The 25,799-nt window shown below is 36.8% G+C and overlaps 1 protein-coding gene across 4 annotated transcripts in view; it reads right to left on the bottom strand.

Annotated features, from left to right (window-relative positions):
* Nucleotides 1-25,799, bottom strand: part of CSDE1 (cold shock domain containing E1) — a 39,788-nt gene that overhangs the window by 12,755 nt on the left and 1,234 nt on the right. The window contains exons 2-10 of one of the 4 annotated variants that reach the window (XM_032420917.1): nucleotides 18,743-19,131; nucleotides 7,762-7,960; nucleotides 6,629-6,738; nucleotides 6,135-6,227; nucleotides 5,415-5,512; nucleotides 2,824-2,905; nucleotides 2,355-2,483; nucleotides 2,123-2,248; nucleotides 1,295-1,507 (exon numbers count right to left, since the gene is read on the bottom strand). In XM_032420917.1, coding sequence (XP_032276808.1) covers nucleotides 1,295-1,507; nucleotides 2,123-2,248; nucleotides 2,355-2,483; nucleotides 2,824-2,905; nucleotides 5,415-5,512; nucleotides 6,135-6,227; nucleotides 6,629-6,738; nucleotides 7,762-7,960 — 1,050 coding nt within the window. In that variant the 5' untranslated portion in view covers nucleotides 18,743-19,131. Of the gene's footprint in view, nucleotides 1-1,294; nucleotides 1,508-2,122; nucleotides 2,249-2,354; nucleotides 2,484-2,823; nucleotides 2,906-5,414; nucleotides 5,513-6,134; nucleotides 6,228-6,628; nucleotides 6,739-7,761; nucleotides 7,961-9,604; nucleotides 9,761-18,742; nucleotides 19,132-25,799 lie in introns of those variants that run through there. The other 3 variants (XM_032420934.1, XM_032420926.1, XM_032420942.1) reach the window with 3 other exon arrangements.

Raw genomic sequence — 25,799 nt, 5'->3', positions numbered from 1 at the left:
TTCCGAAGTCAACTAAAAGCAACTTTCTAGTCTCTATCTTAAAAAATTTTATGTGAGTTTAGGTACAGGAAAGGCTTAAGATTTAGGTCTAAAGAATAAATATAGGAAGTCCTTTTCTTATTTCTCACCTCCCCCCCTTACTAAATTATCAGCTCTGTGAGGGGATTATATCCAGAGTTAACGGGCACATGGCAGGTACTCAAATGTTTACTGAAACAATTATTATCAACCTACCAATGACTTATATATTGCATACTGATTTACATCATTACTGATGATGATTCTACAACCAGTTCTGAATATAGCATAAACAATATCCTGACATTTAATCCTTGCTATATCTTAATGGCAGCCAAGCTACTCTACGATGTAGTCCATACTGTCAAGCAAAATAGATGCTACCTGAGAAGTTCTTAAAAAAATCATTCATTTGGTTCTCAAAATTTTTAAAGTTAAACGCACATTGCAAGTGTCAAATAAGATCAGATCTTCAGAAGTAAAGGTTACAAGTTCCAAGAAACTTAAATTTCCATTGAATGTACCCAGTTCCACTGACAGCACTGAGATATATACAACACGTTATGACCCCCAACAGAACTAACTATGAATTACATCTGAGAAAGTTAATTTACGAAAACCAAGCTTGTAAAATACATTTGGAAACAATTCTGGTATATGTCATTCCTGGATTTATATCCACTAAAAAGAATTTGCAAAGCCCAAAAAACCCAAAACCTATTTAACTTTGTTTTATTCAGTGTTTACTAAATATTTTATGGAACAGTTTGGGAAAATCTACTTTCTACAATGATAGACTTGAATTTTCTCAGTCCAGAGAATCACTGACTCTCAAAAGATCTTAGAAATCATCCTGTACACGTTTCCTTTTCTAAAACTTTTTCAGGGGCACCTTGGTGTCTCAGTTGGTTAAGCGACTGCCTTCGGCTCAGGTCATGATCCTGGAGTCCCGGATCGAGTCCCGTATCAGGCTCCCTTCCTGCTCAGCAGGGAGGCTGCTTCTCCCTCTAACCCTACCCCCCTCTCATGCTCTCTCTCTAATAAAAATCTTAAAAAAATAAAAAAATAAAACTTTTTCACATCTACTCCAAGATAACTGGCAGAGTCAGATATCAAACCCAGACTGACTCAAACATCTGTGTTCTTAATCACTTAAAACAAGGTAACTGCCCAATGTCATCATTACCTTAAAAACTTCTCAGTACAGAATTACAAATTTGAATATACCATTGACCCCCATATTGAACACAAGTATCAAATAACATCCAACACTTACCATCTCTCTGGCTTCATTAGTGAACTGAAATGTATTTGATAGAACTTCTATGTTGGTTGCTCTTTCTAATTTGTCACGTCGGTCTGTTGAAATATTAAACCTAACATGGTCGCCTTCCAGCAGGGTCACCTTGGATTTTGTATCTTTGTCTCCAAAGGGAAGTTCTTTCGGAATCACAAAATCAACTTTGATGCGTCCTGGCAATGGGTCATTCTGATGAGAAGGAAAAACTATTTTAGCTGGAGATTTCTCATCCTTCCTAGTTCTAAGTCAAACAAGAAGAACACACAGCAAACCCATGTTATTTATAATAAACAGTTCCCTACAGGGAAAAAAGATGTTGATAACATAAGTCCAATTTGAAAGCTGTGTTCTATGGTCACATGATACAATCATAAAATCACAACACTGCAGTTAAGAACCTCCACTCTGACACAGAGATATTTTATTTAAGGAAAAGAATTTCAAGTCTTTTATGTTTCACATTTCTTTAGCAATGACACCACTAGTCTCCTCTCCTCACCTTACCTCCCACACAAATGAAACAAATGCGGGGGGAGGGGCTAGGAGAGAACCCCAATAAACGCACACCCAAACTGGTTTTCCCCCAATTTAACCAGCAGTTTTGTCCCTTTCTCCTTATCACCCAGTAAAAAATAAAACATATTTGTGGATACATCACTGGTTTCTCATTTAGTTTAATGATATATATAAATAGTCAATTATTCCATTATCATAAAATTACATTAATCGAGTAAAATTTCTGTATACCAAATTATTCTACTACTGATGAGACAAAAGAAAACTCTCTTGAAAAAGACTACTTACCTGGTTTTTACTGGGTACTTTTGGGATTACTTTGGTTACAGTTCCTTCAAAATGTTCAATGCTGATATCTTCAAAAATGACTGTTCCTTGAGGCAATAGTTTGACATCTGTTGCAACTTCTTTACCCTAAATCACAAAAGGGGGGGAATCATTTCATTTTAAGTGTTTTCTAAAAATTTAATTCATTTGATCTTAAAAGAAGGCCAAAGATCAAGTTAGTCAACTATCTTACATTTCTGTCCTTGATTGTGAATTCCACGTCATCTCCAGGCTGTAAGGTTTCTAAGTCACCCTTAAATTCACTATAGTGAAAGAATATCTCTTTTACAATATCACCTCTTTCAATAAAGCCAAACGCCTCCTAAAGACAAACAAGCAAAACCCAAAAAATAATAGGAACATTAGGTACTATTAAGTGTACATACTTACGATTACAATTTGCAATCAATAAGCCTTTTCATAAAATTATACTGTACCGGAAACAATATATTTGGTTAGGTCTAATATTAGCAGTTATCAGTTACATGGCCCATTTTAAAGAACATAATGAATTAGTAACCAAGGAATTTTAAGAAATTTCTTCTGATGTTAACAATGAAATATTTTTAAAGGGAAGATAAAGAGAAAAAACAAAAGATTCTTGGGTACTAAAAGTAGTCAAAGAAAAAAACCTGAAGTTTCTCATATTTGATGACACTTACCTTCATGGCACAAACTACTCCCTGACAGCGGGCTTGTTTCTTTTTCAACAGCATAATGTTACGAGCACTTACAGCACCAGTACTAGAAAGGAATAATTGGGTGGGGAGGGGGAGGGGGGGGAATCGAAGAGGGGTGAAAAATGCATTGGTTTGGTTAGGTATGATGAGTCCAGAGAAACAAACTAGTTTTCTGAGGCCTCAAGAATTTTATGTCAACATGAAGAGCAAATGTATTTTAGGGCACATGATCCTTTTCATATGGCTTCATATGCAAAGGATTTTTGCTCCAATTCCCTAGCCTTCTAAATTGGACACACACATATGTACCATTTTCCTCTTAGACTCTTAAAAGAATATCATGGACACTCTATGCTTTTCTATTGCAATAAAAGAAAGAAAGTCACAAGTTGAATGCAACCAAAGAGGGGGAATCTAAAGTTTTAGGAAGGTCAATTTCTTGGATAAACATTTGAGTAGATATTATATGCTACAAACAAAGGTACTGGGGATACAGAGATGAATAAGAGGTGGTCCCTGTTTTCAACAAGTGCTGAATTTAGTAGCTATCCCATCAATTATTTCTGATTAAACAGCCATAAAAGAAAGCTGAGTAAGTGCAGTGATTAAAGGAGAAATTTTCGACACTCTAAAAATGACATTCACCCTCAATGAAAACCAATTAGGCACCACATATTATTACCCTGTCCCCATCTTTGAGCAGCAACAATGTGAATCTGACTTCATTTTAAGGATGGTACAGACTGTTGGTGTAGTTGTTTTAAGAAAAGCTGCAGACTAAGCAATTACTTCCCTTAATTTTTCATGGACAAACTATAACCCAATTGTGCTTTTTATTTCAAAAATTAACAGGATAATGAAGGCACTGGAAAAATCCTACTTGCCTTTGCAACTTACTACAGTGAAAGGCTTTAGAGCCAGACTGGGGTTTAAATATCTGCTATTTCAAGGCTCTATGACTTCAGGCAAGTCACTTTAACTTTATGAGAACATACCTCAATTTTACAGATGACATCAGGTGAAGCTGTTCTCAGGATTAACAACTATACATAAAGTATTTAGTACAAGTGCTTGACACACACAGAAACTTAATAAAGGTTAAATAAAGCCCTTTCATTGGCTCCACCTTTAAACTCAAGCCCTATCCCTGCGCTTCCTGAGATCAGATTGAGGCCTTTAGACTGGAACTATTAATATACCGACCAACTCAATCTGAGTCCTTTTATTTTTTAAAGACTGATTTATTTATTTATTTTAAAGAGAGACCGTATGCACAAGAGAGCACGTGCGAGGTGGGGAGAGGCAGAGGCAGAGGGAGAGGGAGAGGAGCAGGCCCCCAGCTGGGCACGGTGCCTGACGTGGAGCCTGATGTGGGCCCAGACCCTCTGATCATGACCTGAGCTGAAATCAAGAGTCCAACACTTAACCAACTGAGCCACCCAGGCGCCCCTCCATCTGATTCCTTAAAATGAAGACTAAAGTCTTACAAGAGGTAAGGTTCAGGGCTAATAATTCTGTACATGCTCTTGGGACTTTGCTTTCTCTGTGCTGTTGCAAAGTGCATTCCTAGCATTTTTTCCAACTTCCTACTTTTAACTTCCTTCTGTACTCTTATAAAAATAATTATCCCTGGACTTTCTTAACTATACTTTCCTTAAACTGCTTATGCTGATGAATTTCACAGCTGTATATCCTGTCTATTACTAGCTTGTTTCAGACTTACACTACAACTACATGTTCAGTAGCTTCACCCAGATATACCCAGACACCTGAAATTCAAAATGCCAAAATAAGTAGAATTCTTCTCCCACACTTAATACTTTCTTCTGTATCTTCTTAGTCTGGTTAATAAGATCACCATCTGCCCAGTAGCCAGAGAAGTGGCATTTGGGACTCCACTCTCATTAATTCCAATATCCCCCTCTACCTAATCAATCACAAAACTTGATTCTATCTTCTCAGTGTGGCTTGACTTCCCCACCTGACCACCCCTGGCCTAACCATATTAGTATATTAGATCTTCATCTTGCATATTAACTCTCATGTCACTGCCTGGAGTACCCCTACTCTCCAAATGTCTACCATCTCCATGACTTTCAATGATCTAAACTGATCACACCTCCATCCCTGCTCCCACCCACTTAAAATCCTTCAGAGTCCTAGACTATGGGATAAAGCTCAAACTTCATCCTCCTAAGATCTAGTCAATTCAATCAACTCAAACTTTTGGCCATTTCCTCAAAATGATACTTCTACTCAGGACGCTTTTTCACCCCCTCTCATCTCCCTAGTGACTTTACACCCTTCCCTCAAAACTTCTGACTTCTAGAACAGCTCTTTGAAAGCTCTGACCATATTTTAATTATATTCCTATTTTTGACATCTGCACAGCACCCATCATAGAATAGACCCTCAAATGCTTAATGAAGTTTAAAATATCATGAAAATTATCATTAAAATTATCTACATTTACAAGTTAGGTTTTTAACTCATTTCAAATTTCTTCTTATTGGAGGGGGTGGACAAAAAAACAAAAACAAAAAACCCCAACTTAGGTAGAAAAAAGAACTTACTGTTTATTGTTATCAATTACAAAGTTTATTTTATCTCCAGTTTCCAGCTGAACATTCCCTTCGACATCTTCAGGGGTGTAAGTCAGATAAAACACTTCCTGTGAATTAATAAGTTATTATTACTATATTGGCAGGATGCACAAAGTTCTCTGTATACTGTGATTTACTTCATTAAATACCTCTTAAACTGGCATTTTAAGCCAAATTTCTTAAAAATGCTTTATAACAAGTACATCATTTTATTCATATAAACACACACTTCCCCTCCATGATGCTGATGACTTCTGCGAGTCCACAGCTGAGCAGCAATCCAACTTCAAAAAGCTTACACACGTGGAAGCATTTGCCCAGAGACTGTAGTTACATTTCAAAAAAACAATTTTTATGTAAGGCATTCCAAACAAAAAAGATGGAGTTAGTGCTTAAAAAGAACCAGAAAAAAAGATCCCCTCCCACAACCCCCAAAAAAGTGAGTAAAAGAAACATTTTACCTTAATGTTCTAACTAAGGTCACACTTGGGCAAGCTAAGACACTTGGAAGTCCTAAGGATTTTTTCTTTTTAAAGTTTTTGATTATGCTGCACTCGAAAGCCTCTTAGAAACCAAATTTAAAACTGAATTTATCAACTGCAGCTTACGTTTTCTATTTTGAATTTTAAAGTACGCTTATAGATCACATGGTGGATCAGGCAAAGGTTTAAGAAAAATACACAAGTTTACCCCATTACGTTCGTAGCATACACTCCCTGTTGGACTCTGACCCGGGGCAGCTGGAGATTTACTCTCTAAGTTGTGAGGAACAGCGCACACAACCTACCAGTCAAAAAAAAAAAAATTTCCATTGCTAATCATTTCAGGAGCAGCACTGTGCAATATTAACTGAATTTTAATATCCTCTATACTATACATAGGGATGCATTTTAATATGATCCACAAGAGGATGTCATGCTGCCAAGTTTCAAACTTACAGTACGTAAACTGACTGTAAGTACAGACTTAGGGTTATATATAAAAACCCAAATTGAGTCTTGACCATATTTTCTATTCAGGTCAAGAAATGCCAGTGCTTCTGATAGAATTTTAAAATAATAATCTTTATATACTATAGCTCTCTTGCGTGCAAACTGAGGAGATGGGGAGAATCTTCCTTTTCTAATGTGAAAGATATGCAAATGCAGGGCCCTAAGAAAACACAAAGCATCAAAGCCACTAACTTGTCCATTCATTCGTTCTTCAGGGAGGATTTCTGGTTTTATCTTCACCAGTTTAACAGCAATGGGTTTCCCAGTCCGCCGGTCAGATGATACTTCAAATTCAACATCGTCTAAAATAAAGTAAGTATTGTATTTGTTGGACTAATTTTGACAAAACGGTACCTCACTTTCAAGCCAAACTTAACGTAGTATTTGAGTTGCTGTAGACCGGTGGTTTCTCAAAGTGTGGGTCCTGGACCAGCATCAGCAGCATCACCTGAGAGCTTAGAAGAAATGCAAATTCCTGGGCCCCACTCCAGACCCATTGAAAGACAAACTCTAGGCACCAGGTACAGCAATTTGTGTTTAAACAAGCCTTCCAGGTTATTCTGATACATACTAATGCTTCAGAACGACTGCTTTAGACTAAGATAGCAATACCTTAGTCTTCATTTTCACAGCATTTACATACACTGCAAATGAGGCAATATAAAGATCATGACTTTTGGCAAGTTTTCTTTTTTCTTAAGCTTTTCTATACCTCAGGTTTCCTCATCCACAAAACAAGGATTAACCAAAATAATGCTCTTGTAGGGTTTAGAGTATTAAGTATGCAAATACTCATGTTAACTATTGTTCTGACTTTCTCCCCAAAGATATTTTAAAAAACACACACTGAGACCTTATAATTTCAGTCTTCTACTAACCCATACATTTTCTATGTGAAAGAGATTTCTATGGTGTAAGCCAAGATGAATAGTCCAAGTGGTGACATTTTTTTTTTTCAGGTACTACCAAAAATATTACCTGGTAAAACAGTCAAAACTAGTATTATAAAAGTTTAATATTTTCATTGGCTTAAAATCTAATATATAACTAAAGTCATGAATATAGAGAAAAATAATTAGATCTTCCAAGTATCTATTTAAAAAAATTTTTTTTAAAAATTCAATCTATCTTTAAGTCAATGAGTCTTTCATCCCCCAAAAGACACCACACCACAATAGAAACCAGGATTCTGCTGGTTTATGGAGACACAAGTCTGTAACTGGGCCAATTAAAAGGCCAAAAATATAACACTGTCTTGAGCAAGTTGACATGCAAGAGAGATGTGTGATGAATTATTTTAAAAAGGATAATCAATGACAGATTACCTCCTACTTTTAAGTCCTGCAGGTTGCCATTATACTGTGAACAGTGGAAGAAAAGTCTAGCTTGACGTTCTGAACACTGAATAAATCCGTAAGAGGTTAGCAGTTTTTCAATAACCCCAGTTTCACGCAGTGCTGCTGAAGTACCATTAGGGTACCCATTGTGTCCATTGTTATGGAGAAGGTTTGGATCAAAGCTCATCTGTTTTAAAAAGAAAAAGAACTTAATATATTCAGATCTGGACATTATCTTCATAGCATCCTAAGTCTGATTAACAAATCACTAAATTTTTAATGTAAAAAAGCAAAGAAAATTAAGTAAAGGGAAGTTTTTGGGATTTTATTACTGAAATATTAATTTAGCTAATAAAACATTTCAGAAGACATAATTTCATTTATTTTAGGGAACTGCCCCAATTTATGGTAGAATTTTCACTTATCAGCAAAAAGCAACTACGTAAGTAAAAGCTGCTTTTATGTTAACTTTAAATTACTAAAACAATAATTTCAGAGAAAGGTAAGGGATATCCAAGGGATGGCAACCCAAACTACCAGAACACTTCCTTAAGAAGTTAAAATCGACTTTGAAACTTAGAAACCTTAATACTATTTGGTAAGCCATGCATCCGAAAGCAATTATTTAAATTAGTAGAGATGAAAACAAAAGAAACTTTGTATGCAATACTTATTTCAAACTAGAAAATATCAGAGTAATGCATACTTAGATTTTTCAATGGAAAACAAGCCAAAACAGTGAGTTGGAAAACAGGATTTTTCTAAGACAAAACTCCAAGACAACAAAAGCTCTTCAAATCTAAAAATTTTTAATCATTTCACAGGTATATTTAAAGAATCTTTTCATCCATTTCAGACACTGATGAAATCTCTAAATACTGCCATTTGCTTCTATTACATAAAGCAAAATAAAAGTCTTTACTGAAAACTGCTATTTAAATACAATGCAGTGGAACCTGTTTACATCATCAAATACTGTATCACATTCGATATTTCATTCTGCATTGAGTAAAATTATAAAAACAAATTATTTCATTAATGTAAGTGATGAATTAAAGAGGACAAAATCCCTAGCAAAGGTCAGGTCTGTAACTAATTCACTATGACAGCAACATATCCACATCGTTACTAGTTTTAGACCCTTTCATTGAAAATTTGACTTATTAATAAGCATTTTAAGTGTGAATTTGGCATTATTAATAAAAATATTTGTCACTAGAAAAAAAAATGACAAATTCTAAAATAATAAACCCAAGTATGAGTGTTAAACAGTGTATAAGATGGCCAAATCAAAGCCATCCAATCTGTAGGTGGTTAAGTTCTAGTTCTTTCATGCTAGACATTGCTCTGTTTACCATGTATTAACTCATTTAATTTTTACAAAGCCCGAGAAAGTAATATTATCACCATTTTATACCAATAGGTAACAGACACAGAAAGGTTAAATGACCTGCCGAAGTCAAATGGTAGAGGATTCAAACTAAGAAGGCCTACCTCTACAATCTGACTCTAAACTAGGGCTTCCCAAACTTCAACTACCTGGCAATCTGGTTAAAATACAAAATACTGATATTAGCGGGGGCAGGAGTTTTGAGATTCTCTACTTCTCACAAGCTTCCAAGGTAATACCAATGCTTTAGATTTTTGGACTCATTTTGAGTAGCAAGACCCTAAACTACTAAATTTATCTTTTCTGATTCAAGATGAAGGAAATGCCTAGGGAAGTTAGAATGTGAGTTTGCAGGTTATTTCAACCGAAGTGAGTGGCCCTCTTAAGTCATGCTCTTAACACAAAGCAAAATAAGCTGGGACGACTGTTTTCCTGACTTACAGATCTTTGATACGTGGGGGTCCTCTTTTGTTTTTTAGTCCCAGATGAGGTAGAAGATGAAGATAAAGGTAAAGAATGTGAAGGAGGGGCTGCAGGAGGGGGATGAGGATCTGATGATGATACAGTAAAAGTGTTCTCCATCTCAAACAGCTGTGATAACATAGCACAATGTTTTAACTACGATCAAGAACAATTTAACACACACTTCAACTTCTTTATCTTTTCAGATTTACAAATAGGTTACTTCAGCAAAATATAATTCATTCAATTTCTATTGACGAAAGAAATTATGGCGTTAACATTAAACGGTCAAGCTGAAATGTATTTTTAAAAATCCTTTTACAATCCCAAATCCACAACATTTACAATTTTTTAAATGCCATCAGGATTCTCTGGTGGTTGCTACAGTGATACAATTCAGCCCAATTTCTTCTCAATGTCTCACAACTTTACAAATAATCCAAAATTCTCTATCAACTTGTCTCCCCAGAGTACACACAAGATAATCCAATGGGGTATGGGAAGAAAATATTACAACTATATATTTTGTCCAGAGATAAAACAGCTTTTATAAATATCATGTACTTTCAGAGAGGACTCACTGAGTTGGTACGTTAGATCACATCACATTTCACACACATTACTTAGGCGTTCTGAGGGAAGGGTGAGGAAGAAGTTGAGAAGTGAAGCGCTCACTAATTAATTTACTTTCAGCATATTACAGTTCATATTTGCCCAATTAAGTGGACAAATTTAGCTATCTAGTTTAAACTGCCCTCAAAAACAGACAAATGGTTGAAAAAGACTGCTGCAGAAGAATCTTAGATAGAAGATAATGCTAAATAAGGCAAACACATGCAAAGAAAAGGGGACCTGACACTTCTCATCCTAGTTCTAGTTCTTTGACCTCCAAATCCTAACATAAAATGACCATTTAATAAGATTTGACAAGTCTGCCAAAACGCTAATATCAAGACTATGTACAGACTTATACTAGAAGCAGTAAAACATACTACACGTATACTGTTCCTCCCATAATAATTCATGATGGCATAAAGTTTTTAAACACTTAAAAACTAAGCATTTAGACAATATTTTTAGTGAGAGTGGAAAGCTTCTGCACTGTTAACAGGTAAACTATTTTTATAATATTGCTTATTTCACCTTCATCTTATTTTTTTTTTTTTTTTTAAAGATTTTATTTATTTATTTGAGAGAGAATGAGAGACAGAGAGCATGAGAGGGAGGAGGGTCAGAGGGAGAAGCAGACTCCCTGCTGAGCAGGGAGCCCGATGCGGGACTCGATCCAGGAACTCCAGGATCATGACCTGAGCCGAAGGCAGTCGCTCAACCAACTGAGCCACCCAGGTGCCCCTCACCTTCATCTTATTTTTAACACCAGATTTTACAACACAAACATAGCATAATCACATGATTTCTGAGTATATACGCATGTGCACATTGACTGTACACGCTATTACATTTACTAACACTTTGATGAAATTAACTTGAAGACGACTATTCTAGGTCCAAGGTATGTCATGACTTTCAAGCTGAGCTTCTCTCATATTTGGACCATAGTTCCTATTACCATAGAGGTAAGAACATAATACTGTGCTTTGTAACACATAGACCATGAAGTCACAAAAACCTCAAGTCTCCAGTCCTACCACATATTCCTGCAGACATGAGGTAAGACTCTTGTTTTTCTAAGGGAAAATGAAACAGAATTATAAGGAATTAAAGCTATGCTTTCCTTCTAAGATTAAATTGTTTCCCAACAAAGGTTCTGGAATTTAGGCTGTATTGGTCTAAGTCTCACCTCACCTCTAAATGAACATCAAAACACAACTGAAAAAGGGCCTTTCCTTTCTCCTAGCATCTTTCCTGACTAAAGTTTCTTTCTCTAGCCTTTATTCACTTTGGGGGGGGGAGGGTCATCTTTTTTTTAAGGAAAAACATATTACTCAAGCAAATTTAGATAAAACAATAGGTTAACACCCTTCCCTTCAAAGAGTTCCTTACAATTCAGGCTAAACTACATTTTTATGGCACTGTAAAATTTTCTTAACCAGCACCACTAAAACTTTAAGTACCATTAAACAAAACAGAAGTTCACTAAAAAAAACACCACTAATTACATAAAAGTATAAGTCCAATGGAAAAAGTAGATGGCTCAGGAACAGATGCTAAATAAAAAATTAAGATAAAGACACACCAAAAAAAAAGGGGAGGGGAGGAAAAGACCAATGTATAAATGTAATTTGGCTTTTTTTAAATAGGGGGAAAAACCAACTTATGTGCCCACCTTACAGCATACAAAAATATACTCAAGATAGACTGAGTTAAATACTCTAACATCAAATAAAAACATACTATTAATCAAATTTTTGGAAGGAAGACTTTCTAGATTTGAAATAGAAAAAAACCGCAAAGGATCAATATTTGATTATATGAAAGGGACAAGCTTTTATACTCAAACTTAAGGAAAACAAATGCAAATATCTCAGTGTACTATTAAGGAAATTTAGTCAATAAGAACTGTAATAGTCACCTCTTTTCCACATTTTGCTTTCTGCAATTTGTTACCCCCCTCCCCCCAACAGCAGTCTGGAAGCCGGTGATTCCTCCTGACATATCCTCAGAAGGTCAGTAGTAGCCTCACACTGCATCATTATACGTACATCATTCATCACTTCATCCCATCATGTAGGCATTTTATCACCTCACATCATTACAACAAGGGCAAGTACAGTACAATAAGATATTCCCAGAAACACATTCACATAACTTTTATTATACTGTTATAATTGCGCTACATTAATATCTTACTGCACCTAATTTAGAAGTTAAACTTAATCACAGGTATGTAAGGTTCGGAAAAAACATAGTCCATATAGGGTTCCCTACTATTCGCAGTTTCAGGCATCCACTGGGGTCTTGGAACATATCCCCTGTGGATTGGGGGAGGGGGGCCTACTGTACTAGAATATAAACTCCATGAAGGCAAGGCCTTTTTTTTTTTTTTTTTAAGATTTATTTATTTGACAGAGAGAGACACAGAGAGAGGGGGAACACAAGCAGGGGGAGTGGGAGAGGGAGAAGCAGGCTTCCTGCGGAGTGGAGAGCCTGATGCGGGGCTCGATCCCAGGACCCTGGGATCATGACCTGAGCCGAAGGCAGACGCTTAACCGCTTAACCGACTGAGCCACCCAGGCGCCCCAAGGCAAGGACTTTTTGTTCAAAGCTAAATCCCTAGAGTTTAGACAAAACAGTTGTTGGCACGTATTAGGCACTCATTTGTCAAATACTAAAAGTATTAAGACAAATTAGTCTTAAAGACCATTCATTAAACATAAACACAAGAAAAACTTCACTTTTGGCAATAAAAAATTTCGATAAAGCAAATGAGTCATTTATCAAACTACCAAAGATAAAAGATTTAAAAACAGTGAGAAAGTAGGTTAAAAACAATATGCTCAAATATTTTTATGATGGTAAACTGGTGCAACCTTTCTGAAATGCAGTTTAGCAACATGTATCAAAATGTGGAGTTGTTTTCCTTAATAATTCCAATGCAGGAAACCTATCCTGGAGCAATCTGAAATGTGAACACTTTATGCATAAATGTATTCTCAGAAATGTTTTAACAAATGCCTGGAAACAATCTAGTCTAAAGCTGGTTCAAGAAGTCACAGTAATTTATATAAATGCTATGCAGTCATTGGAAAGGATGGTATGAATATGCTTATACTATAATATGAAATGACGAGAGAGAGACACCTATACAGTATGATTTCAAATGTATTTAAAAAAAGATCTGTTTCAGATAAATAAAATAAAATCTTTTTTAAAAAAAAAAAAAGGGCGCCTAGGTGGCTCAATTGGTTAAGCGACTGCCTTCAGCTCAGGTCATGATCCCGGAGTCCTGGGATCCAGTCCCGCATCAGGCTCCCTGCTCAGCAGGGAGTCTGCTTCTCCCTCTCACCCTACCCCCTGTTGTGCTCTCTCTCTCTTTGCTTCAAATAAATAAAATAAAATCTTTAAAAAATAAAAAAAAAAAGACCAGAGGGGCGCCTGAAGGCCCAGTCGTTAAGTGTCTGCCTTCAGCTCAGGTCATGATCCCAGGGTCCTGGGATCGAGCCCCACATCTGGCTCCCTGCTCCGCGGAAGCCTGCTTCTCCCTCTCCCACTCCCCCTGCTTGTGTTCCCTCTCTCGCTGTCTCTGTGTGTCAAATAAATAAAATCTTAAAAAAAGACCAGAAAAATCTAATTTAATGCTCACAGATTTCTCAAGAAAACACTTAGAAAGTATCTTAAAATGGTAAATGGGGATAGAATCCAGTACTCACTCCATGGCTCACATTGTTTTTAAGACTTACTTGAGACAGTGAGAGCAAGCACAAGAGTGGGGGCGGGGGGGAGGTAAGGACAAGCAGACTCCACGCACAGCGCAAAGCCCGATGCAGGGATGGATCCCAGGACCCTGAGATCATGACCTGAGTCGAAATCAAGAGTTGGGCCCTTAACTGACTGAGCCTCCCAGCCACCCCTCCATGGTTCACATTCGTAACCACTGCCTTATACATTAAAGAACTTTAATACTTATAACACATCAACACTTTTCTAGGCTTTGCTCACATAGAGAACAGACAAAAATCCCCAACCTCACAAAGTTTAAACTTTCTACTCTTTTCTACATGTTTATTTTTAAAATTGGAAAGTCAAGTCATTAACAATGTTAACTCACCCCTTTAAAAAAAGAGTTAGAATCAGAGGTCAAATTTAAACTTAATTCCTAATCCAAGAAATCAACTAAAGTTCCCTGAAGAACACAGAACTAGGATCCAAAGACCGGCTTTTAGTCCTGCTTCCCATACATGAACTTCTCTAGGATTGTTTCCTCAAATGTAAAGTGGGGGCCTAAGGGGTTTCCAAGTTCCCCTGCAGGGAGGAATCAAAATTCTGTGCTTTGTAATTTCTTTTTGCAACATCTGAGTTGCTTCTTCCACCTTTTTCCTAACCTAGTCTGCTTGGCTACTACTGACAAAGAATTAGTTTAGAGAAGGTAGCCTATTTCATTTGAAGGCAGTTTTAGAAAGTGACTTTGTATTATCTAAACATACCTTCCCTTAACTCCCATTGATCCTTTCAGTTTTCTGAATGCAACGGTTTTTCTCAATAACTGCAGTTCTGGAGATGTTCCAAATAATTACTCATTAAAGTGCAACTTACTACTACTCTTACTGTATCCTGACAAACATTTAGAAAGCACGGAGTGATTGTTTGATTTTACAGACCTAAGTTTCAGTAACTTTGTATAGTAAAACATCTCCACATCATTTCTTTTTTTTTTTTTTAAGATTTTATTTATTTATTTGACAGAGAGAGACACAGTGAGAGAGGGAACACAAGCAAGGGGAGTGGGAGAGAGAGAAGCAGGCCTCCCGTAGAGCAGGGAGCCCGATGCGGGGCTCGATCCCAGGACCCTGGGATCATGACCTGAGTCGAAGGCAGACGCTTAATGACTGAGCCACTCAGGTGCCCCTCCACATCATTTCTTAACAAATTAATTAGTAAAATCAGGTTTTCTCCTTTTAGTGCTTCTGTAACTCATCTTGTTCCTGAAGAAAAAGCTAATCGAATGCTACATTTCCTTTGTTGGCTAACCTGGAGTTCCAATTCCAACTTAGAGATAATTTTAAATTAGGCTTTGTAATCGATTTTTTTAAGCATTCTTCTATGCCCTTCCTTAATGCCTACCTCACAGGGTTTTGGGGATGGTTAGATGAGCTTTCCACTAAAAAGCCTATAGTAGTGCTTAGCACATAAGTGCTCACATAACTATTTATTATCAGGTCCTTTTCAAAAGCAGGGCAAGGAGAGAAATCTGGCAACACACACTTAGAAACCTCTCTGAAAATCAGTCCATTAGTTAATACCTTTTAATGTATTATACTCCAACCTACATTTCTCCAGAGTGACCATATCAGAGTATCATGAGATACTCTGTCAAATGTCCTTATTGAAAAGTCTTTTTTTTTCAAATTCGTTTGCTCTTGGATTTTGCTAGGGATAAGCTCCGAAGTTCCCACACCTGACTGAAAATCAGTCAAGACCTGTATAGTTCCTGGTCATAGGTCTCCACTAACTACTACCACATTCCTAGAAAGTTAACAGAGTTATATTCTCATTCAATCTGGGGCTTTAGTTTTCTTTTAATGTTCCCACCTTTTCTTTCCTTTTGTCACCTTTAGACTGCCTTGAGCAAACAAATCCATTTCACATGCCAAACAAACTTCTTAGAAGCTTTATTCTTCCTTGATATTTTTTCAGACCAATGTCTCCCATATTTATTCCTTCCTCTTTTTTTTTGAAAGATTTTATTTATTTGGCAGAAAAACACAGCCATAGAGGGAACACAAGCAGGGGGAGTGGGAGAGGGAGAAGCAGGCTTCCCGCTGAGCAGGGAGCCCGATGCCGGGCTCAATCCCAGGACCCCGGGATCACGGCCCGAGCCAAAGGCAGATGCTTAACGACTCAGCCACCCAGGGGCCCCATATTTATTCCTTCTTAATTATGTAATACCTTTACCACTGTTACAAAAGTCCCTTTTAAAATCTGGGGTTCTATTGTATTATCAGATGTATTTCCTTTGCTGTACCCCTTTTAAGTGGAATACTTTACAACTACATAATCAGAACATGTTTTACTGTATCTCCTACCCAACTGTTATTTATCTTTTGTAAATTTTGAGCTATGAGTGCATATATTTATACATTAAAAATGGTCACGCTGGGGTGCCTGGCTGGCTCAGCGGATGGAGCATGCAACTCTTGATCTCCGGGTCGTGAGTCTGAGCCCCACGTTGCGGGTAGAGTTTACTTAAAAAAAAAAAAAAAAAAAAAAATTAGGGGTGCCTGGGTGGCTCAGTCTGGTTAAGCGTTTGTCTTTGGCTCAGGTCATGATCCCAGAGTCCTCGGATCCAGCCCCACGTCAGGCTCCCTGCTCAGCTGGGAGTGCAGCTTCTCCCTCTCCCCCTCAGCTCGTGCTCTCTTTCGCTCTCAAATAAAATCTTTAAAAAATAAAATAAAATTTAGGGCGCCTGGGTGGCTCAGTCGGTTAAGCGACTGCCTTCGGCTCAGGTCATTATCCTGGAGTCCTGCGTCAGGCTCCCTGCTCAGCAGGGAGTCTGCTTCTCCCTCTGACCCTCCCCCATCTCATGCTCTCTCAAATAAATAAAATCTTTAAAAAAATAAATAAAAATAAAATTTATAAAAATGTTCATGTAGTAAACTAATATTCAGAATACAAAGAATTAGGCTAAAAAAAGCACTTCTACTTTAAATCCATTTCTACAATTCAGTAAAATGAAATTGAAGTTTTAGTTCTAGTCTTTTACCCGTTTCAACAGTCAAGATAAAACTGTACAGTTTCAATCTGCATTATCTTATCTAACCCAGCACAATTTATAACAGCCTAAAATTATTTTTTAAAATCAGATGAGGAGGTATGAAGAAACAAACAGAAAAAGCAAATAGTACAACAGCATTAAGATTAACTGTTTATGGAACAGAGATAAATAAATTGGTTATTATTGGTAGTTTTCAGTTAAGGAGTAATTTTGGTCCACAGTAAGGTCATTACCATAGTAGGCTCATCAACCTTTAAATAAATTGCAAATTAAAGGCCCAAGTGCTTCTTGAAATGGTGATGAAGCTTTTATAAGACAACAACCTAGGAATGACCTAGTATTTTCATTCCTCATTCTATTTGATTGCTGCAGCATTTTTAAAAAGGTTTACCACCAAATCCTCCTTGAAATTATCTTCCTTGGTATTCCTTCCTAGCTACCCATTTCTCTGAACATTCTCTTCTTTGGCACTTCTTCATTTATTACCTATAAAGTGAGGACTCCTTTCTGAATACCAAGCTTTTATTTTTCTTTTTTTTTAGAAAACCTAAAGATTAAAAAGGAAAATTGACTTTCCTAATCCTCCCTCCCCAAAAAACCACTGTTCAACATTCCATGCTAGCATATTTCCTCAATTTTCAAATTACTATCTAATGAATGCCATAGATTTCCACAATATATTTTGCTTTCAGCAAGTCCCCACATAAGCTTCCCTATTCCTATGAACAACAAAGGTTTTGAACTTCTACAACTGGATAGACTAGGTCAACTCCCTCCAGGCTCATCTTCATATTCAATTAATTGGTTATCAAGTCCTATTACTTCTACCACTGAAACACCTACTGCCTCTTTCTCTGTCTATTCTGTGGCTTTTATCTTCCTTATATTCTATCCATTGCTCTTAACAGGTCTTCCCATCTTTAGCCTATCCCTTAAAAGTTGCACCATTTGTTTTAAAAGATACACTTCTGAATATGTAACTTTAAGTGTATCTTTAAAATCTGAAGCAATAAAACTATCTGTTTTGAAATAAAAAACCCATTAAGCCCTTGCTTATAAATATAAACACCTGATGACTTCTCCACAGAACAAAGTCAAATACCATGGGCCTTCAGAACCTGCCTTCAGCAAACTTCCCTTTCTAATTACTCCCTTTACCCACAAAACTGTATTTCCTACTCTAATTACTCTCTCTACCCACAAAACTGTATTTCCCACTCTGTTCATAATGGACTCATTCACCTTATACCATGTGCTTTCAAATTTCCCTGAATCTGCTTATTCTGTTGGTGCTACTAGAAGCCTCTTCTCTCTCAAAGCACTACTCACCTAAAATGTCCCTTCTCTCTAAGCTTTCTTTACCCGTTTATAGAGACCTCTGAACATAGCCTCCAAAGGGCATCCATAACTGAAACCCTAACTTTTAAACAGTACAGATGAGAGTTTTTCTTTCTAAGAGACCAATAAATTAAGAGAGATCCACATGTATTAGCAAATGTAATCCTGTGTGAAAAATCCCATAGTTTGGCCATAAATATTGTCCTTGTTTACTAAGAGACAATAAATTAATCTAGTTTTGATATTTTCAGACTAGTTGAGAATGTAAATTGTTTTCAGAATATCTTTAGAAGAGAACAGATTAAGAACATTTGATATTTGACCAAAATAATTAGGAAATCCAAAATTATAAACTGATTCTTGCAGACAGAAAACTATAAACCTACCTCGCAGTGATAATCAAATATTGCACTTTCAGTAGTATTTGCTGATTCTTCTTTTTCAGCACACGTTTCAAAGGATGAAAGTTGCTAGTATTAAAAAAAAAAGAGCGAGAGAAAATGATCTATCAAGCTAATAAAGAATACAACTGCTGCTGCACCGGGCAATCTCACAGTACAGCACTGAAGAAAACAAAGACTACTAGCAGCGTTGGGAAGTGCTCTTTCAAAGCTGTTGAGTAGGCACAAACTTCTTGTTTCAGATCAAGTGTTGTGTCTTCAACTTAAGTGTACTCTTCTTTGGTCTTGTTGGTTGTTTCGAGGTTTGTTCCTTGCCTGATCTGAACTTGAAGCAGCAGTTTCAGGTGGTAAAGTCTGTTCTGTTACACTTCATACTAGAGATAAAAAATGAAGACATTAAGTATAATTTACATAAAAGAACCAGGACAGAGAGTGGGTAGAGGGACAGGCTCATTTCATAAACTTAGAATCACTGGTTAAACAATGCAGGAAACTTGGAAGCACACTCATTTGATGTTATTTGAGCAATCTCTCAAGTGCTAATGGATACCACCTCCTTTGATGTCACACTCAAAATGGGAATTTCACATTCCTTGGTGACACCCCCACACCATAAGTTCTAAGTTACAGAACATAATATTCAATTTAATACAAGTGTTTTATAAGCATCTAGCACTGTGGTAGGTATTGTGGAAAATATAAAAGAAGTTCCCGCCATCAAGTAATTTACGTATAACAAGTTATATGTGGAGAAAAACCAGAATATAGAACAAAATGCCAAAAATAATTTGCTCAACTAATCTGAGTACTGACTGTCATATACTCTATACTAGAACTACTACTTATTGTTTATTCACCATTGTATATACATTGAAGCAACATGGTGAGCACAGTCAGAGAAGGCTTTTAATCAGAGGTGGAGACTTAATTTGGAGAAATAGGCAAAATTTTGAGAGAAATAAAACAGCCAAGTATTCTAGGCACATCACACGAGCCAGCCAGGGTATGCCACTAAATTCTAAGTTCCTTGAAAGCAGGGACCATGTATATGATCTTCTATGCCTGACATCAAGGGAGGTTTATTACATGAAGGACTGTGGCAACAAGTGTGGCTTGTTTCAGAAGAATCAATAGGCTAGTGTGGCCAGAACAGAGTGAAATGGGATATGTGGTGTGACAGGTATAGTGGAGCCAGATTATGAAGTATTTCAACTTGATATAACAGGAAATAGCCTTAGTTCTTGATGAAAGGGTATTAAGTGTTGAAATCCTATGGGAGAAGACTGAGTGAAGAAAACAGAAATCTCATTTGAGCTGTTGCCAGAAATAGATGAGAAATGTCTATAAAAAAGAAACAATTAAGATGAGAAAAGATGGGAAGTGAAATATATAAGTCAAACCACAGAATTGTGCTTTATACTGGCCATAAAAATGATTCTTTCACACTGACTGAAATATTAAACTATTTATATGGGGAGAAGAAAAAGGTGGATTTGGTTTTAGAAATAGTGAAAATTGAATAGTGTGTTTATTTTAAAAACATCAGAAATAAGAATGACTATATGGTGAGAGGCCAGAGCTTGTGAAGTAAGTTTATAGATTAGGAGAGCTCAAGTTCATTCACTGACACTCCCTAGTAAAATGCCATGAACAAGTCACTTCATCTCTCTAAATTTCAGTTTCACATATGCAAAATGAAAACTTATCAACAGCTGATCTGTGGCTGTTTTGTGTGTGTGTGTGTGTGTGTGTGTGTGTGTGTGTGGCTATACCTAACATTCCCTGACTTTATATTATTACTTCAAATATCAAATATTACATTTGCCCCATCTTTCAGATTTTATTTGGATCATTCTATTTCCCCAGACTAGATACTTCTTAGAGCAATGGTTGCAAATCACTTGGGAAGTTTTAATAAATACTTATGCCCAGTCCCCACTCAAAGAATAATTTAACTGGCCTGAAGTAGGGCCACTTCTGTTATGATCTTTGACTCTTTCCACTCCACCTCCACACCCTATGTTGCAAGTCTTATCAATATTTCCTTAAAGAGATCTTTTGTCCTAAATGACACCGTATTTTATTTTATTTTTTTGACACCGTATTTTAGTCCAGATATCTAACACATCTGCTAACTTCCAGTGTCAACCCTTTTCATTTTGTCACATAACACCGCCAGACTGATCAATCTATAACTCCAATTTCATCTCATTTCATTGTCCAAAACTTCAGTGATTTTTCCAGCATTCTAAATGGGAAGTTCTTAATCCTGGCTGCACATCCAACCCAACTACCTGGGTAACTTAAAACACACACACACACACACACAACACAAAAAAAAATCAAAGCCTGGATCCTACCTTGAGATTCTAATTTAATTTCACTAGGGTTAGGTCCCAGGAGTTGGTACATTTTATCCTGCCCCCACCAGCCCCGGCCCCTGTGTTTCTGACTTGCAGCCAGGATTTAAGAACCACCATTTAAGATGTTCTCTATTCTACCTTTCCATCTTTACCTTTTGACAGCTCTCCAGTTCTTCTCCTAGATAGGTTTATTTTCTTGCCTAATCCTAATAACCCCTGGCAGATGCCTGAATTCTAGTCTTCTTTGTGCATATATTGGCCTTCTCACAAAGAAGATAATTTTGCCATCTTCAAAGTGACAAAGAAGTCTTTCTTGACCATTCCAGTACAGACTTACTACCTTAATTTCCACCGTGAGGCAGTAACTCCCATTATCTGCATCATTCTCTGATACCAAATCATTTCTGCCCTTTTCTTACTTCATGTTTTTATGTATCTTGTTCTTCCATTTTTTTTGTTTAAAGATTTTATTTATTTATTCGACAGACAGAGAGAGAGCACAAGTAGGCAGAGTGGCAGGCAGGGGGAGAAGCAGGCTCTCCGCTGAGCAAGGAGCCAGGCGTAGGGCTCGATCCCAGGACCCCAGGATCATGACCCGAGCCGAAAGCAGCCGCTTAACTGACTGAGCCACCCAGGAGCCCCTGTTCCTCCAATTATGAAACAAACTCAAGTTTATTTATCACAGCCCCTTCAGCACTAATCCAGCACCGCCAAACTTAATCATAGCAAAACTACAACAGCAAAGAGGCAGTTAATCCATAATAGGAAAACGACACCAAGTTTAAGTGCAGACAGTTCTACTAACTTCTAAAAATTTTGTTTTGGTTAACTGTATAGTCTTATTTATCCCATCAAGAAATAATGTCTTCTTTTAAAAATACAGACTCAATACACTGGTTTAATCTTACTATCTTACATCTACTTACGAACCCAAAGACCTCAAAATTGCTATCTGATAAAACAGGCAAGAATTTCATCAAACTGCTAAGGACAAGACTGTGTATATCATGGGGGGAGGGGAACCTATCTTGAAAAACTTGAATTGCATTAACCTAGTGTAGGATGTTGTATTAAGAACTGTCTATATAGTAACAGAGAAATGAGACTTCCATAATCTAAAATCTGGAGCATTGCAGAGCCAGTCTTGGGCACTAATGAAGCCTATTAGGATCTATTAAAGCTCAAACAAACCCACCATCTATCATGAAAAACCCCAAGTGGTGGAATTTCACTTCATTAGTACCTTCACAGCTATGAGATTTCTATGGTTAAACTAAACACTTTTCAGTCAAATTAACACTTAATGAAACCCTTAAAAAGTACCCACTGTGCATTTTAATAAAATTGGCTATGCACTCATGCCAAGATTATTAACATTCATGGGTGGTACTGACAAGTCTTCGGCCTTACCCCTCTGAACACAGCGCATTCCCTCTAGCCCCCAAAGGCTACTTAAGTCACATGAAATACAGAGTAACAACTAAAATACTTAGGCAATTTAAATGTTGATCTGAGAGTCCCCCTGACTGCTAAGTTATCTACTCAGTTTGGAAACAGTATCATCCCTAGTTAATTATCAACTGTCATTGTTTTAGTTGGGAGTTAAAGCTAATCCCTTAAACTGATAACCCAATTAGTCATTTCCTATTTCACCTGTCTTAAAATTATCATCACCTGTTTTATTTAGTCTCCCCCAGTTCGTTGCTCTACCTCAAAAGGACTACTAGAAACCAGGCACACAGTAGGCACTAAATACGTGTTGAACTATAATTTATGTGGCCAGCAATCCATCTAAAATCTGTCATTTTGACAAATCATTCTCAGAGTTTGTACAGCACTCACTTGGGGAGAATGTTAATGAAAGGCTAAACCAGTCTATAAGTCTCCCCACCTAACTTACTTTCTTCAGAAAGTACTTTTTTTTTTTTGAGAAGAGCAAAGATTCAATTAGGCAGCATGGGACTGAAAAGGTTCTCTATTGTTGCTTTGTATGAATAATATTCTTACCCTAACTTCCTCCTTCATATTTCTTGATTAAAACTCAAGACAAGTTTAAGTATGTCATATTTTGCTATAACCTGTATAACCGAAGCTTAACAGGTTTTAATTCACTTTTACTTTACAACCTATGGAAAATGATAAAGTTCAGATAATTAACCAATTTAAGTCAGCAACATGTCGAGCAGAAATTAAAGAATATCAAATTGCTGCAACTATCTTTTTGTATGTTTAGTAATAGCAATTATGATGGGTTGTTAGTTACCTGAACAGCTATTAAGACATTTAAAGTTACGTATCCATTTATCACTTAACTGTTTTTACAATATACTAATACTTTGAAATAGGACAGATGCCAGTGTAAGAAGCTGAATGTTCCAGACACAAAATCAGAGAATAGTGTAGATCAGTACTGTCCCAACAGAAATATAGTGCAAGCCATATATGTAATTTAAAATTTTCTGGTAATCATACTGAAGTTGAGAGAAACAGGGCGCCTAGGTGGCTCAGTCAGTTAAGCAACTGCCTTCGGCTCCGGTCATGATCTCAGGGTCCTGAGATCAAGCCCCATATCGCATCTCGAATCTCGGGCTCCCTGCTTGGCACGGAGCCTGCTTCTCCCTCCCTCTCCCTCTGCCTGCTGCTCTCCCTGCTTGTGCACGCGTGCTCTCTACCAAATAAAAAAAAGCTGAGAGAAACAGGTGAAACTAATTTTAATTAAATCTATTTAATCAAATATATCCAAAATGTTACTTTCCATATGTAATCAATCTAAAAAAAAGTTTTCTTTGAAATCCAATGTTTATTTTACAATTATAGCACAGTTCAATTCAGAATGTACACAGTTTAAATGCACAACAGCCACACATGGCTAGTGGCTACTATATTGGTCACAGAAAGTATAGGCTCACGAGGGCAAAAGGCACTGGCATGCCCAATAAATAGTAAACAAAAGGCTCCTGGGCGAAGACTCTGAGATAAAAGGAGGCAGTTATCTAGCAAATCTGACCATAGCAGGAGCTTGTACATACTACATTTGAGAAGCAGAAATGCAAATAACTAGCTGGTTATCTACTGGCTATAGTTACAAACCAATGGATAGCCTACATGTTAACTGTGGAGAAACTGCTGATCAGTTTATTTTCAACTACACAGTTTTACCTCAGCATTAAAGGGCATATTAAATATAAAAACACTCCAAAAATAAAATTACCATTCAATACTTCTGAACAGAATACTGCCTAGATCATATTCCAGTTTAATAACCCTAACGAAAAATGTAGCACAATTCCTTGGGCTTGGCAGTATGAACTGAAAAAAAAGTTTTGCATTGTTTTTAACCAGGTACTCATACATGGAAGTGGAAAACATTCCAACATCTAGACAAAGGAATGTTTTAAGTCCTGACTTGGCAAAAAGAATTTAACATCAAGAAATGATGGAATTCAAGAAAACAAGTCACTTCTACCAAAGCAGTTTCACCCCTGGAGACATTCTAGCCATGAAGTCTTAGAAAAAAGTGTGGTTTTTTTTTTTTTTTTCTTTTGTGGCTATAATTCTCTATTATGAAAAATCCTACAAGTTTTACAGCTCTCCATAAGACAGTTTGAGTCAAAGATGTCAAAGTAGGTTCCCTTTTGGTTTTGGAAAGACAAAGCTAAGAAGGCATCAATTCTGTGTTTATTTAACGAAATCAAGATTTTTATTTCATAATACCGTCCTAAAGTTCAGCACCTTAAAAAAATCTGTCCAAACAGCATCGCTGTTTCAACTACCTTGTCAAAAGTATGGCCCTCACAACGTGAATGAATTTAATAACTCTGAACCATACACTTAAAAAAGATTAAAATGATAAATTCTATGTTATGTATATTTTATTTTAAAATAAACTAATTTTTTTAAAATGTTGAATGGCCCTGCACAGTATATCTTTAGATGGATGGAGGGGAAAACAGAAGTGGGATAAAGCAGGACTAAATGTCAGCTTTCATGATCTCATTTTTGATTTGTAGGAATTTACTAGAATTTTCAACCACACTCTAAAGGTCATACTTGGTAAGTCAGAACTTAATTACAAAAAAAGAAAACCTATCTTCTGCGCCTCACATACTTTTTCAACTCAGCTGCTATAAATACTCATCTCAATGGTAAACATCCAGAGCAGCTGCAAAATCACTCAAACCACTACCATCTCTTTTATTTCAGGCCTAAGGCTAAAAGGAAACAAAAAGAAACAAAACTGAATATTTATCTAGATATTATGACTCAGGTATATGTCCATTCAGGCATATAAACCCTCTCCTTACCCACACCAAGAATAACTATTATTCATTAGTACCCCCAAAGCACCAAGGTATTGCAGTACCCTTCAATGTAGTATTAAGAATGCTTATCTTCTAGAAACTCAAAATGAAAATTACTCAGCATTTTGATAACAGAATAACTTACGAGCTGTAACTTGGTACCTAAATTTTACAGACCAGTGGCTCTGGCCAAGAGCTGCCAGTTCATGTATCTTCCTCATCAAAAGCAAAGTCTATCCAAGGAAATTTAACCACCACAGTGCCTTTGGGAGTCCTCCCTCCCTCTCCAAGCCTGTCTCCACAAACTCTTTAAAGAGGACCACATTCTTTCACTCATTTTAGGTGCAAAACAATTACCTCCTCCTCCAATGTTCAGAC

The sequence above is a fragment of the Phoca vitulina genome, unplaced genomic scaffold (genome assembly GCF_004348235.1).
Source record: "Phoca vitulina isolate PV1807 unplaced genomic scaffold, GSC_HSeal_1.0 scaffold2, whole genome shotgun sequence".
Lineage (NCBI taxonomy): Eukaryota > Metazoa > Chordata > Mammalia > Carnivora > Phocidae > Phoca > Phoca vitulina.
Note: the sequence above shows the minus strand (reverse complement) of the source record. Positions and strands in the feature narration are given on the sequence as shown.